This window comes from Culex pipiens, chromosome 2 (genome assembly GCF_016801865.2).
Source record: "Culex pipiens pallens isolate TS chromosome 2, TS_CPP_V2, whole genome shotgun sequence".
In the NCBI taxonomy this organism is placed as follows: domain Eukaryota; kingdom Metazoa; phylum Arthropoda; class Insecta; order Diptera; family Culicidae; genus Culex; species Culex pipiens.
In genome coordinates this window covers 164833224-164847397 of record NC_068938.1, presented here as the reverse complement: position 1 = coordinate 164847397, position 14174 = coordinate 164833224, and the positions used below count along the sequence as shown (strand labels likewise).

At 39.1% G+C, this 14174-nt stretch overlaps 2 protein-coding genes and 1 long non-coding RNA gene across 20 annotated transcripts in view; 2 read left to right on the top strand and 1 right to left on the bottom strand.

The window, feature by feature from the left end:
• The window catches only part of LOC120424432 (uncharacterized), a 148982-nt gene extending 148811 nt beyond the window's left edge, over nt 1-171 (top strand). The window contains exon 3 of the mRNA XM_052707145.1: nt 8-171. Coding sequence (XP_052563105.1) covers nt 8-34 — 27 coding nt within the window. The 3' untranslated portion in view covers nt 35-171. The remainder of the gene's footprint in view (nt 1-7) is intronic.
• LOC128092723 (uncharacterized) overlaps nt 1-14174 on the bottom strand; it is a 444042-nt gene that overhangs the window by 286006 nt on the left and 143862 nt on the right. The window lies entirely within an intron of this gene.
• LOC120418433 (MAP/microtubule affinity-regulating kinase 3-like) overlaps nt 1-14174 on the top strand; it is a 102127-nt gene that overhangs the window by 40472 nt on the left and 47481 nt on the right. For 15 of the 18 annotated variants that reach the window (XM_052707124.1, XM_052707122.1, XM_052707121.1 and 12 more), the window contains exons 3-6: nt 6525-6737; nt 10480-10700; nt 10768-11049; nt 11147-11340. In XM_052707124.1, the coding sequence (XP_052563084.1) occupies nt 6525-6737; nt 10480-10700; nt 10768-11049; nt 11147-11340 (910 nt within the window). The remainder of the gene's footprint in view (nt 1-6524; nt 6738-10479; nt 10701-10767; nt 11050-11146; nt 11341-14174) is intronic. The other 3 variants (XM_052707117.1, XM_052707120.1, XM_052707132.1) reach the window with 1 other exon arrangement.

Here is a 14174-nt window from a genome sequence, read left to right as displayed (position 1 = left end):
CTTCCAGCTGCCGATCGCCGTTGCCATGTGTTGAAGTGAAAGTGAAGACTGTATAGGTTTGACTCAGTGGCAGTGTGTTTGTGAACTCTGTGTTTTGAACTCAAAGAGTGACTAAGTGACCATGGCTTCGAAGGAGTTTGAGCGCGGTGAGCCGAATCGGCGCAGCATCCGGCTTAAGCCGAACAAGCTGGAAGTGGTGACCTTGGGCGAGCTTCCGCCGCTGAGCTCACCCCAACCGACGCGCGTAATCGTGCGGAACCTTCGCAACGAACAGCAGCACAGCAACAACCAGGTCGACATCCGCGACGGGTACAGCCTTAAGCTTAGTGACATTACCGGATCGTCGGCTTCCTCCTCGTCCGGGTCAGCGACAGTCGTCCCCGAGGACCAATCCCTGTCCGTGCTCCAAACCCTCGAGCGCCAGATCAACACCATGGAGTTCGATACCCGCATGAAGCAGGAGCGCTCCGCCGAACCGCTGGAACCCAAAAAGGAACGTCCCGTCCACTACGGCGAACTCCCCAGCCTCCTCAACACCGGCCTCAGCGACGTCGCAGGCAACGGCTTCGGCTACATGGACAAAGCGGGCAGCGACAGCGACGAAAACCTCAACCCATCTTCCTTCAAACGCGGCGACGACTCCCGCAGCTCCACCGGCGGAGCCATCGGCTCCTCCTCCACGTACGCCCGCAAGCTCAAAACGACCCGCACGGTCAACCGCACCGTCTCGGACTCCAAAAACGCCGAAAACACCGCCAAACTGCTCCGCCAGAAGAAACCCCCGGCGCCGCGACCCCCGATGATCATCCCGACCACGTCGCCACCCCAAATCACCAAACTAATCCCCAAGGACGCGCAGCAGCGTCCCACGCCATCAACCAACTCATCGGCAAGCTCGATGGCTTCCTCGACGGGAAGCTCGTCGATAGCTGCCGCAGCCGCAACGACCTCCTCCGCGAAGCCACCGAGTGGCGTCAAGAACGCCACCGAACGGAAGATCAGTTCCGAGATACTGAAGCACGTCGTTGGGCCGCAGAAAGCGCAGGTAACCAGAAGGGTGAATTGGCAGACGGAGTTCACGATAAGGTTTCAGCCGATAAGGTTTGATTGACTTGGGAATGCTTTTCTTTTTTTGGTATAGGGGTAGTTGGATTATGACCTGGACGTGTGAACTGAGTGATTGATGGGTGGGTTCAGGGTTTTCTTGGGTGGTGTGGGTTGAGTGACTTTAAAGATGTTGGTATTGCGAAGGGTCATCAACTTTTTGGGCAATATCTTGTTGACTGCAACTTCATGAGAGGTTTGTAATTTTCTTTTGTCGGTTTTGGATCAAAAATCGATTTAAAAATGTCAATTTTGTAACTTGATCTTGACATTGAAAGTTGTTTATGTTCCGTTCACTTCAAAAGTTTCTCCATTCTAAATTCATCACCCGACACAGCTATTCGAACTACGTTCCAACTATTAGAGTGTTGAAAGCAGTTTTAGTGCTGCAGCAGCAGTAACCGCATCAACCTAGTACGTAACTATATAGTCCCAATCTGTCCATGACGTCTTCTTAGATGCTAACAAAATAAGAGGAGGTTAGAGCGGGGCCAGCACTTAAACGATGATGCTTCGTTTACGACCTTTAGTTAGGATAGCCGTTTGGCGCCAGTCAGTAGAAGAGCATTTTGCCGATTCCGAATTTGTTTACGTTCTGGTATGTCTGTGGAGGGTGCAAATTTCGGGCCGAAATCTGAATCATCTGAGTAAACACAGCGGATCGAGCTTGGATCTGCAAAGAGTGGTGGTTACGGCTTGTTTGCTCTAATAATAACTGGGGCCCTTTTACTCCTCTCCAAAGACCGTCGTCGTCCTCAAGTACATACTTCAGGGATTAACCGCACATGTCCCGCTCAAAGACTACTAGGTATCTGTGTTTACTATTTGTCCGACCCCTTTCTCTCTGCTACGCAGTGAATCACGATGGAAAACTACTACTCTTTGACGGCAGAGCTGCTGTTGTTGTTAACATTCCCTTGAAGTTGAGCTAGTTGAATAGTTACAGAGTGTCCCTTTCGGGTGATAAAATATGCATTATCAAACAAACAAGCTAGACCAATCACCCATCTGTCCACACCCGAGGACTGTATCATTACCATTAAAAGTTGGGGCGGGAGCTGGCGACCTCTGTTATCAGCTGGAAACAATCAACAGGCGATATCTAATCCGGACTGACCGAAAATAAAGAGGAAGAAGCACTCGACTTGATTTGCTACGAATACTTTTACGACCCACGCGGGGATTCCGTTATTAATAGTCCTCCCTAATAAATATCATCTTTTCGATGTCATTATGGTTCCATTATCGTTGATTCATGCTGCTTAATAGCCCCCGTCGTCGTCGTCGTCGTAGTCTTTATCGATTCCGTGAAATTAAACGAACCATGGATTTACTCGTGTAATCCGGGGCCACTCTCAATTTGATACCTGATGCTCCGTGGCAACCGTAAACGGGGAGTAGTGTTAGGTACATTGTGTGAAATTTGCGATAAAGTAATTAAGATCAACTTTATCTGCCGGTATAAAGGGGGCGGGTTGCTACAGCGGGATACACAAAGTTGGTGAAAATCTGCCAGCTTACAGACACGCATACAGGACTGGTATCTTGATAACGGAGCCATGTGTTTGCTCACGAGGCATCGTATCGTAACCCTTTGCTATTTTCGAGTTGACTTTTTCATTTTTAGGGCTTTTTTGGCTAACTTGAATACAGGCTAAATCCCATATGAATGATGCTCCGAAGGAACAACAAAGGACTCTTACGATGTTAATATCGGATTTCAAATAGGTAGACTTCGTCGCGCTCAAACAGTGTTAAAATCTAACCTAGAATTTGTTTCTGAATAGGTAAACCTTAGTAGAAGGCATTCTACTAGAAACATTTAATCACTCTTAAGCTCCACCTACTTTTAGTATCATTTTAGTATTACAACGTGATTCTTAAAGTAGATCTTCTCGTTATGCGTTGATTTGTTATCATTAGAAGGTGCATTGAAATCTACAATGTAGATCCCAACAACACAGAAAAAAATCAATTCCCGCAATCGTGAATTGTTGTTCATGAGTTTAAGAACTACGAAGAAATGTGAATGTGAATATATTCCTTCGTGCTTCTCAAATTCATGAACACAATTTACGATTTCGGGAATTGTCTTTTTTCAGTGAGGAAACGTTGATATTGAGTTCAAATTAGTTTATGTCAGAAGGTCGAACGTAAAAAAACAAAATTTTTAACATCAATTCACTGGTTCTCACATTTGTTAAATGTAAAATAGAAGAATAATATTACAGTCAAAGCTGAGCAATTCTCTGAGATTTCAGTCATTCGATTTTTTTTGTATTTTATAATCCTGCTGAAACTTTTTTGGTGCCTTCGGTATGCCCAAAAAAGCCATTTTACATCATTAATTTGTCCATATAATTTTCCATACAAATTTAACAGCTGTCCATACAAAAATGATATGTGAAAATTCAAAAATCTGTATCTTTTGAAGGAATTTTTTGATCGATTTGGTGTCTTCGGCAAAGTTGTAGGTATGGATATGGACTACACTGAAAAAAATGATACAAGGTAAAAAAAAAATGGTGATTTTTAATTTCACTTTTTGTCACTAAAACTTGATTCGCAAAAAAAAACATTTTTTTTTATTTTCTGATATGTTTTAGAGGACATCAAATGCCAACTTTTCAGAAATTTCCAGAACTGGCAAAAAATCTTTGACCGAGTTATGTTTTTAGAAAAAATACATTTTTTTCAAAAAATCGAAATATTGGTCGCAATTTTTTTTCAATTTCATTTTTCGATGTAAAATCGAATTTGCAATCAAAAAGTACTCTAGTGAAATTTTGATAAAGTGCACCGTTTACAAGTTTAAATTTCTAAAATTATTGTTTTCGAAAAGATCGGAAAATTTTACGAATGTTTCATATTTTAACATTGTAAATCGGAGATATCGACATTAGAAAATGGTGGGTTGTTTAAATTTTTCTTGTTTTTAAACCTTTGCATGACAATATCTCAGCAACTAAAGGTCGTATCAACAAAGTTCGAAAAAGCAAAATATAGAGATATATATCAGCTTTTCAAAAATATTTATTTCAAAAGTGGGCAAACATGTGCACTAGTTAAAAAAACTGCGACTATTTTCAAAAAAGTTACCTGAAAATGGCTATAACTTGAAAACGGTGCACTTAATCAAAATAAGTACTTTTTGATTGCAAATTTAATTTTACATCGAAAAATGAAGTTGAAAAATTTTTGCGACCAATATTTCGATTTTTTGAAAAAATCAGTATTGATTCAAAAATTCATAACTCGGTCAAAGATTTTTTGCACAACCTGGAAATTTCTGAAAAGTTGGCATTAAATGTCCCCCAAAACATATATAAAAAATTAAAAAATTAAATTAGTGTTTTCTGAAGATCAAGTTGACAAAAAGTTCAATAAAAAATCACAAAAAAAAGTTGTACCTTGTATCATTTTCTCTCTATCCTTATCCATGCCTACAACTTTGCCGAAGACACCAAATCGATCAAAAATTTCCTTCAAAAGATACAGATTTTTGAATTTTCATACATCATTTTTTTTTTTGGACAGCTGCCAAATTTGTATGGAAAATTACATGGAAAAATTAATGATGCAAAATGGCTTCTTTGGGCATATCGAAAGCATCATAAAAGTTTCAGCCGGATTAAAAAATACAAAAATTAAAATTCAAAAAAAGATCAATTTCGTAGAGAACTGCTCAGCAATAAAAAGTAGTAATCCAGCTACACCCAACCGGCGGTCGCATGATTGTGATACATGGCGGCATGAAAGTATATCAGAATCTGCATGAAAACTGTCCTCATGCATTTTTTGCGATATAGGGGTATGACATTTTTGCCCGTTACCGACAATTATCGACATTACCGACGGCAGATTGATTGTATTGCAGAAAAAAAAATCCTAACAGAACGAGGATTGAACCATCAACTTCTAGGTTGCTGATCCGACACGCTACCACCGCGCCATGGACGCTTGATGAATGGTGAGGGACATAGCGCGAACATAATGTTCTCTCTAGAGTGTTGCTCGGGGACGTGCTAGCATTCTATGTGTTGGTGAGAACTGCAGATCGCTGACGTGTTTACACGCGGGCAAAAATGATCTATGAGCTTGCTGCAAAAAATGTAATAAAATATAACATTTTTTGCAGCAAATCCACTGTTGCAGATTTTGAGATATATTTTTCGTTTGGGTGTACATGTAAAAGGCCTGAGTGTAAAGTAAATTTTGCGTAATTTGAATAAATTTCTTGTAATATTACATCCAGTAATATGTAGCTTATCATTATGGGAAACATACTCGACCGAAATGTCAGGCTCATGTAGGCGTTTATCCTTTCCACACTTTATCTGTCTGATATCCGAGCGGGCTAAGGCACCAATCCTATCTCTTGGTGCTGGGTTTGAATCCCGTTGGTTGCAACTTTTTTTTGGTTGGCGAAAAACAGTTTATGCAGTCAAATTCCGGAAAACGCTTTTCCAGGAAAAAGGTTTACCAACCGTCAATCGCTTTTCGCAAGGATGTTGTTGTTGTGTGTTTCGGTTCTCCTCACGGCCAGAGCTATTTCGTGCACACTTTTCGTTCTAAATATTTACGACCCAGAGTGCATGACGGCACGATGACCAGCAGTGTCTGCCGCGGCAGAGTTCACGGCTTATTTTACGCTCGCTCACTCACTATCGGGCGATTTGCAACTCGCTGAAAAGTGAAAGAATCGACGTCGCCGTGCCGAAATTCAACAACACACATCCCGCGATACAGAAGGCGGGTGTTTAATAATAGCCGGCGGCCAATTACTGGCGGCGCTAAAAATAGTGTACGGTAATCTACGGGTTTTAAATACTGGCTTGGCAGGCCAGTCCATGAGGTGAGGTGTGAAATATGAGGAACGCGCCTGGACGTGCCCGAAAAAGACGCGAGTTGGATACAGGAAGAGACGATACTTGAGCATTTGAGAAAGAAGAGTTTGTATCGAAATAAGAGAACGAAGGAAAGGTTACTCTGTTGCGTCTGAGCGATGTGTACGGAAATACTGCGATTAGTCATAGCTGATGCATGCTTGGGGGAAATATGAGGAGAGTTACGAGTTGCAAACATAATTTGATTTGAAAATAATAGATCTTTACAAATAGGTTAAATCTTACTTTACGGTCAGAAAATCCCAAGTTCATCGTCGATGACCATCGTTGGAAGGTTAAATAACAGGTAAAGTCCACTTTAAGATTTATGAACTCAAGTAACGTTTAGGCTTAAAAATAGATCTCTTTCTCTCTTAATAGACTTCCTGAATCGTAAATCGTTGACGGTTGACGTCATTTCAGGAGGCATCTCTTACCTTACCACACAGAATGACACTAATTTTGGGGCATATTTCTTCAAACCAATTCCACCTACAACGACTAACATTTCTCTTCTTTTTTGTCCATATTCAGGGTTCACCAAATATGCAGATGCGCGGCACGGGCGCCCGGTGGCGGCCGGCCGAGGAGCACATCGGCAAGTACAAACTGCTGAAGACGATCGGCAAGGGCAACTTCGCGAAGGTAAAGCTGGCGAAGCACGTGCCCACCTCGAAGGAGGTCGCGATTAAGATCATCGACAAGACGCAGCTGAACGCGTCCTCGCTGCAGAAGCTGTACCGGGAGGTGAGTGTTACGATGCATTGATTTAGGGAAGATATTTCGATTTGATGGACATTAGTGCCCAGAAAAAATGACCCCCTGCTCCACAAGCGGAAAACGCAGCATCTGTCAAATTTTGAGCAAAATTGGTTGAGATTAACCCATTGCATTGATAGCCGAGCCTAAACTTGATGAAAAAAATGTTTTTCATACAAAAGTGACTTTTTTAAATCGCTAATAACTTTTCAGGATCGAGTTTTACAGTTTTCGTATGTTCTACAAAGTTGTAGAGCATTAAATTTTCAATGAGAATCTCACTTTTGGGAACATTTGGATGGAAGTGCACCGTGCAGACCAAACCGTAAGAAAATTGGAATTCCCATACATTTTTTCGATTTTTCCCTTACAAACTTCACCTTCGAGTGGGTAAATGTTGACCAATTTTGGTCATATTTGTCCCAGAGTCCTAAAATAGCTCAAGGAACAATATTCAGCTTGTAGAGCGAGGTTTTGAGAAAAAGTCCCATATTTTGGGCACCCTAATGGACATTCATTAAATGGGCATGTTACTTAATTTATTACGGGTCCCGTAAATACAATTACGACCAAAATTTGAAATAGTTTGGATCCTTGAAAACATAAAATGTCGTTTCAACTGTGTATGTACCTTAAGCAAGACAGTGAGTAAAAGAGCTATTTTCTTTCATCTCTTGCTCCTGAAAGCCTCTGATTACTTTTGTTTAGGAGCAAATGGTAGTAAAGCCGATTTTTTACCCGGCTGATTTCAACTCTCTACTTAGGCGATGCCGGACAATACCAAAAGACCTCAAAATTGGGCGTCAGGTTCTCTGCCATTTTTTAAAGAGTCATAGGAGGCATAGCGATGACCCAATTCTAACCACCCAAACCACCCAATTCCCAGCGAAACTTACTTTGGTAAATCGGGGAGCATTTCCCTTGTCCCCTTAAAAAGTGGAGCATCAACAACAGATAATTTAGAGGGACTGTTGTTATAAATTCAATTACATTCTCCAGAGTTGACGAATCACTTCGATGTCTTCGGCAAAGTTGTTCTTTGGAACGCGAACAATAGACACATAGGTTTTGTAAAAATATTTAAACCGTTTTAGTACCGAAAAATGCTCGAGTTTGCCAGCAATCAGGCAATTAACATAAAAAAATTAAAAGAGAACTAGAAAAATGGACTTTCAATAATTCGTAAAATATTGAAATCATTTATTGAAAACCAGTTTATTTTTTGAAATTAAGTTAAGGTTGTATTTTTGTTTTGATTCGTTCGTTCGTTCGTTATTACGGATAGGAAGTTTATCTTGAATTTTAAGGAAAGTTAGTTAAAGCCCTTAAAAAACTAGTAATTTTTTCAACCATCATTTTTTTTATTTTAAAATCCTAAAAAAAAGTTTGAATCATTTCTAAAACTAGTAAATCTAGCGAAATATAAGTTGATTTTAGTCATTTACCAGCTGAAGTAATGTCATCAGTTTTTTTTTATTATTTTAAGTTAGTAATTTTTTTGACTTTTTCTACCCTGCAACCATACAAAAATGCAAAAATATAAAAATACCAATAATACAAAAATAAATAAATCAAAAATACTAAAATAATAAAATTCAAAAATATAAAAATACAATAAAGAACAAAAATGCAATTTTATTAATTTACCAGCTGGGGTAATACTGTCCGTTTTTTTTTTTTAATTTTTAGTGAGTGATTTTGATTTACTTTTTTCACCTTGCAATCATACAAAAATACAAAAAAAAAACAAAAATACAAAAAAAAATCTAGTGAAATATTAGTTGATTTTAGTAATTTACCAGCTAGTGTAATGCTGCAAGTTTTTTTTTAAACTTTTTCAACCTTGAAACCATACAAAAATGCAAAACTATTAAAACACCAAAAATACAAAAAAAAACTTAAACACAAAAAAAACTAAAATACTAAAATACTAAAATTCAAATATATAAAAATACCAAAAAAACTAAAATACAATTTTAGTAATTTACCAGCTAGAGTAATGCTGTTAGTTTTTTTTTTTGTATGTGATTTTTTTTTTTACTTTTTCAACCTTGCAACCATACAAAAATGCAAAAATACAAAATTAATAAAATTCAACTATAAAAAAATACAAACAAAAACACAAAATTCAAAAACAAAAATATTCAAAAACTCAGAGATACAAAAGGAATTACTGCCCAAAAAACTTTTTTTTTCTTCTTTTTGTTGGGTTTATGAAACGCCTTGAGTATTCAAAAACACCGAAAAATAAAAAAAAAAACAAAATTTTGTCTGGATTTTTTTTTTGTAAAGGTCATACCAAGAGTTTTTTTTAAAAGGCTCTATAATCATATGAAACACAAATGCTTATAGGACCTTTTCAAAATAAACTCTTTATAGAATCAAAATTTTATGTTTTTTCCTTTTTGGTGTTTTTCAAACCGACTTGAGTCAAAAAACCCAAAAAATCATAATTTTGTTATTATTAGACCTTTTCGAAGAAAAACTCTAGAGACTCTAGAAATGTAAGCAGAACAGACTGTTTTTTTTACAATTCATTTTTGGCTCATTTGTGTTATTTTGCTTGTATACCTGTGCTAACTTGTGACACGTCAGCTGTAAAAAGGTGAGATTTGTTACTAGATTGGGTACAATGGGCTGAAACATCATTATTTTTGGCAAGAATCTTTGCTGTCATTTAGATTCAGCTTTCCGTTTTGATTCGCAAAATAACAATCGGGGTTTTTTATTTCACCAACTGTAAATTTTGTAAATTTCACTTAAATGGTGACTGATTTTTGCCGAAAAATTAGTTGTTTCAACAATTTGAAGTCAACTTATTTATATTGGTATATTTTAGATGGAATTCTTTTCCATGTTTTTTTACAAAAATCCGGTTTGAGAATCTTACACGTGCCTTTCAAAGCTTAAATTACTTATTCAGGTAACAAGCTTGAACACTGCAACGAAACTGGAATGAAAAGGTGACATCCTAACCTTGTTTACTAGAGTTGATACAACGAAGATACAGAGAAAAAAATCTACAGATTGTATGTCTTTAAACAAAAAAAAAGGAAAAACTAATCTTATTTTATAAATTCCATTCAGAAAACACCAGTGGAAGAGTCTTTTTTCCTGAGTCTCCTCTGACCTTTCTGCAGGATTTAATTAAGCCCTGCTAGACGATAATTAAAGATGATTCGCGCACTCTCTCATTACCACCTTCACGTGAGCCAAACACCAAGCGACTCAACGTTGGTGAGAACTTGCATCAAATTGTCAAGACGCCACCCACCACCCACTCACGCTAACTTGGGCGAGAAAATAAAGTGGATTGTCACGAAAGGATCCGCCTGCTTCCTTATAATTTTTTTATGCATCCTTCGTCCTTAGAGCGGAGCGCTTGCACGCCAAGGAAGGCGACCTTGGAACGTAATAAATCACTCTCGTTTGTGGGGGGAATCTTAAGACTGAGTGAGCAACACGTTGCGTTGAAGGAGGTGGAGGGTGGCCGTAATTGAGCGGCATCTTGGAGCAGATTTGTTCTAATAAAGTTAGACGACGACGGCGTGGGGGACAATTGGACACTTTTCTTGGAATAGAAGCACGAGCTGTAGAGATGTGACATCGGGGCCTAAGTGCAGAAAAGGAACATCAAAGCGAAATTAATATGATTAATGCTACTGTTGAATTAGAAATTAGAATCCATTTGTACGGGAATCTAATCCCGGTTCTGTTTTATTCTTTCCAGGTCCGGATAATGAAGCTGCTGGACCACCCGAACATCGTCAAGCTGTTCCAGGTGATCGAGACGGAGAAGACGCTGTACCTGGTGATGGAGTACGCGTCCGGCGGCGAGGTGTTCGACTACCTGGTGCTGCACGGCCGGATGAAGGAGAAGGAGGCCCGGGCCAAGTTCCGCCAGATCGTGTCCGCCGTCCAGTACTGCCACCAGAAGCGAATCATCCACAGGTGAGATAATTTAGGGTGGTTCGTCAGAACTCGTTAATCTAACAATCCGTCCTTTTTCGTTCCGCAGAGATTTAAAAGCGGAGAACCTGCTGCTCGACAGCGAGATGAACATCAAGATTGCCGACTTTGGCTTCTCGAACCAGTTCACGCCCGGCTCGAAGCTGGACACGTTCTGCGGGTCGCCGCCGTACGCCGCCCCCGAGCTGTTCCAGGGCCGCAAGTACGACGGGCCCGAGGTGGACGTGTGGTCCCTCGGCGTCATCCTGTACACGCTCGTCAGCGGGTCGCTCCCGTTCGACGGGGCCACGCTGCGGGAGCTGAGGGAGCGCGTGCTGCGGGGAAAGTACAGGTGAGTTACGTGTAATATTACAGCCTGCCAAATTACATGAAATATTTTACATGTTGGAGTACTGGTTCTTATTGTTTGACCTTTCTCTTCCCTTCAGAATCCCCTTCTACATGTCGACAGACTGCGAGAACCTGCTGAAGAAGTTCCTCGTCCTCAACCCGGCCAAGCGGGCCAGCCTCGAGTCCATCATGAAGGACAAGTGGATGAACATGGGCTACGAGGAAGACGAGCTGACGCCCTTCACCGAACCTAAGCCCGATCTGAAGGATCAGAAGCGGATAGGTAAGACGGGTACTGTATTCCAGACTAATATCTTTCACTTGCTGGCGTAAATCCGTTGTGTTTTTGTGTTCAGTCTTTATTCCTCTTAATTTTTAAAACATTTAAGGATGAGAAGTCCGAATAATTTTCTCGTCAATTCTACTCCACTCTACTACTACTAGCCAGTAATACTACTGCAGCCCCCGCCCCTCCTTCCCCCTTCTCATACACACACACATACAAACAGTCTCGTTCAAGTCTTAACACATTTGTTTGTAACCGAAACCACCCCCCTCCAAAACCTTAACCTCTCTTAAATGAAGAAAAACAGCCCAGGTCGGATTGCGTCACGTGGTTACGAAGTGCTGTTCGTCCCCTTAATTCCACCCCAAGTCCGTTGAAGCTTTTGTTTTTGTTTTTACCTTAACTCTCTCCCCCCTCAACCTCCTCTCCACCCCCCCTTCTGCAAGCAACATTTTGCAAATTGAGCAACGCGCGCGCGTATCAAATGTCCATCCCATTTTATCTGTTGTTTTAGTTCTGCGTTTTTTGTTGTCTCCTTAAGTTGTTCTATTTGTGGAACGTTTTATCTTTAGCCGCTCTGGTCAAATTTTTCCGTTTCGTTGATTCGTCTTATTTGGTTACTGTCGTTCATTTTTGCAGCGAAATTAGTTTTCTTCCATTCATTCAAGTCACTCCAAAAATACACACACTCTCACACTCACACATATATAAATAGGCAAAATTTGCGCGCGTCATCCACGGGGTTGTCCGGAATCCCGCAAACGTGACGCGTTTCCACTCCTCATTACGTACCGGAAAAAAAGAAGCTCATCCATCGTCGATATCTTTGTGGTATTTGCGGACACTGACATTTACAGGGAAAAAAATGTTTATTTATGTTGTTGTTGAACAAAAATGACGAAAGCAACACCCAAAAAGCTTCGCTCAACCCCCTATTAAACCCCGCAAACCACAACCACCTACTACTAATTTCCCTATAGAAAAGTGCCGGAACGGGAAGGACCACCTCGGCAACAATTGTCCTCAGCCAGCCAGGAGCGAAACTGTAACACTTACAACTAAAACATCGTTTGTCTCGTCAACGGTTCTCTAACTTTTCCTTTATAAAAATATTTATAAACTTGATTAATTCCTTTACACAACCCATGTAAATTTATCTGTTGCTCACCCTTTCTTGAAATTCCTACCCCAGAATATCCTACTTTCGTCAAACTCCCAGTTGACCCCACATCTCCCCTCCAAGGAATGATTCCCAAAAAAAACAATGTATTTTGTCTTATTTCATTATTTGTATCTTTCTAAGGAATGCCCATCTTGAGAATGTTGTTCGTTATTTGTGTTTTGGTTTGTCGGAATGCCTGTTTCTGTTGTTCGGTGTCGTTTTTCATGTTGTTACCCTGTCCGGGGTCTGTCAGTTCATGGAGTTCCCAAAAACGAGTTTCATTTTCATAGAATAGAGAGAATGTTGGAGCTCGAGAGAGGGGTCCTTGGAAGAATCAAAGAGGTGGCTAGTTGATGGATTTGTTGGTCACTGGAATTGTGATGCTTGAACAGCTGCGTGGAATTCTTGACGAATTTTTGTACATTCAAATTTTCTACATTTGATCAGTCAAATTATAGTTTATTAATTTGCTTTTTAAAAACCTTTTTGCAACTCCATTGTGAAACTAATTTCTTTTTCTGTCATTCTCGAATGACGAAACATCCTAAAAACAGAATCGAAAAATAATACTGAATTGACAACAAAAATGTATATGGATGTTTTCGGAATTCCAAAAAAAATTGTTTGCATTCGTTGCAAAACTTGAATTTTTTCATCACTCGTCGTATTTATCCAACTCAGTAATCCTTGTTGGATATATGCACGACACGTGCTTTTTGCAACTTATGGCATAAACTACCTACTATTTTCACACGAAACTTGTTTGCAAAAATTAATTAAATTGAGAATGATGTTTATATAATGTAACTTATTGTTATTTTTGCATTAATTTAGGAGTAATTTAAACAAATTGAAAACTGCACCTCGAGACTTTTAAAATTCTGCATCAAAAGATCAGCAAAACTAAAGGTCGAAAGCAAGGGAAAACTAATTGAATTCAAGTCATCCTTTCAGAAAAATTATTTATTTATTGAAATTTCTAAATTATGAATCATAAATATCTTTGAATCATAACATACACAGTTAAAAGAATTCATGGTAATATTACATCTGAAAATGTGTAAATTTGTCACTTTACCAGTGTAATTTCACCATTCAATCAAAAGTGAGGAATATTACATCATAAAAGAGGTAAAATTAAACCTTATATTTTACACCTTCAAAAATGACATTCAACTTTGGAAAGGGAATGATGTATCCTTTTTATTAAAGGTTTAAAATTAAAATATTTGAGAAACATTTTTTTTTAATTTATTTGTTTACTAAAATCATCCCAATAGATCAATAGATCTTAACTCCAGGGAGTCCTTGGATGACCATAGACATCCCGAGGTACCCATAGACATTTGAGATACATAAAATTTTAGTAAACAAATAAATTTAAAAAATTGTTTTTCAAATATTTTAATTTTAAACAATTAATATTTATTTTAAAAATCGTACAAAAAATGCTAGCTATATACATTTGTATTGGTTGTTTCCGTTGTGCTTAAAGGAAATGGCTATGCACCAGGCGCTTCCATATTCTTGTAGATGGCTCATATAGTTGGGAGGAGACGCATGGTTTTTTTTTAAATTGTTCGATTTTTTTATGTTAAAAAAATTACCATATTCTCGTCAGTCCGCGTGGACATAAAATCAAATTCTGTCGATTGCTTCGGATTCGGGGAAGCCTTTT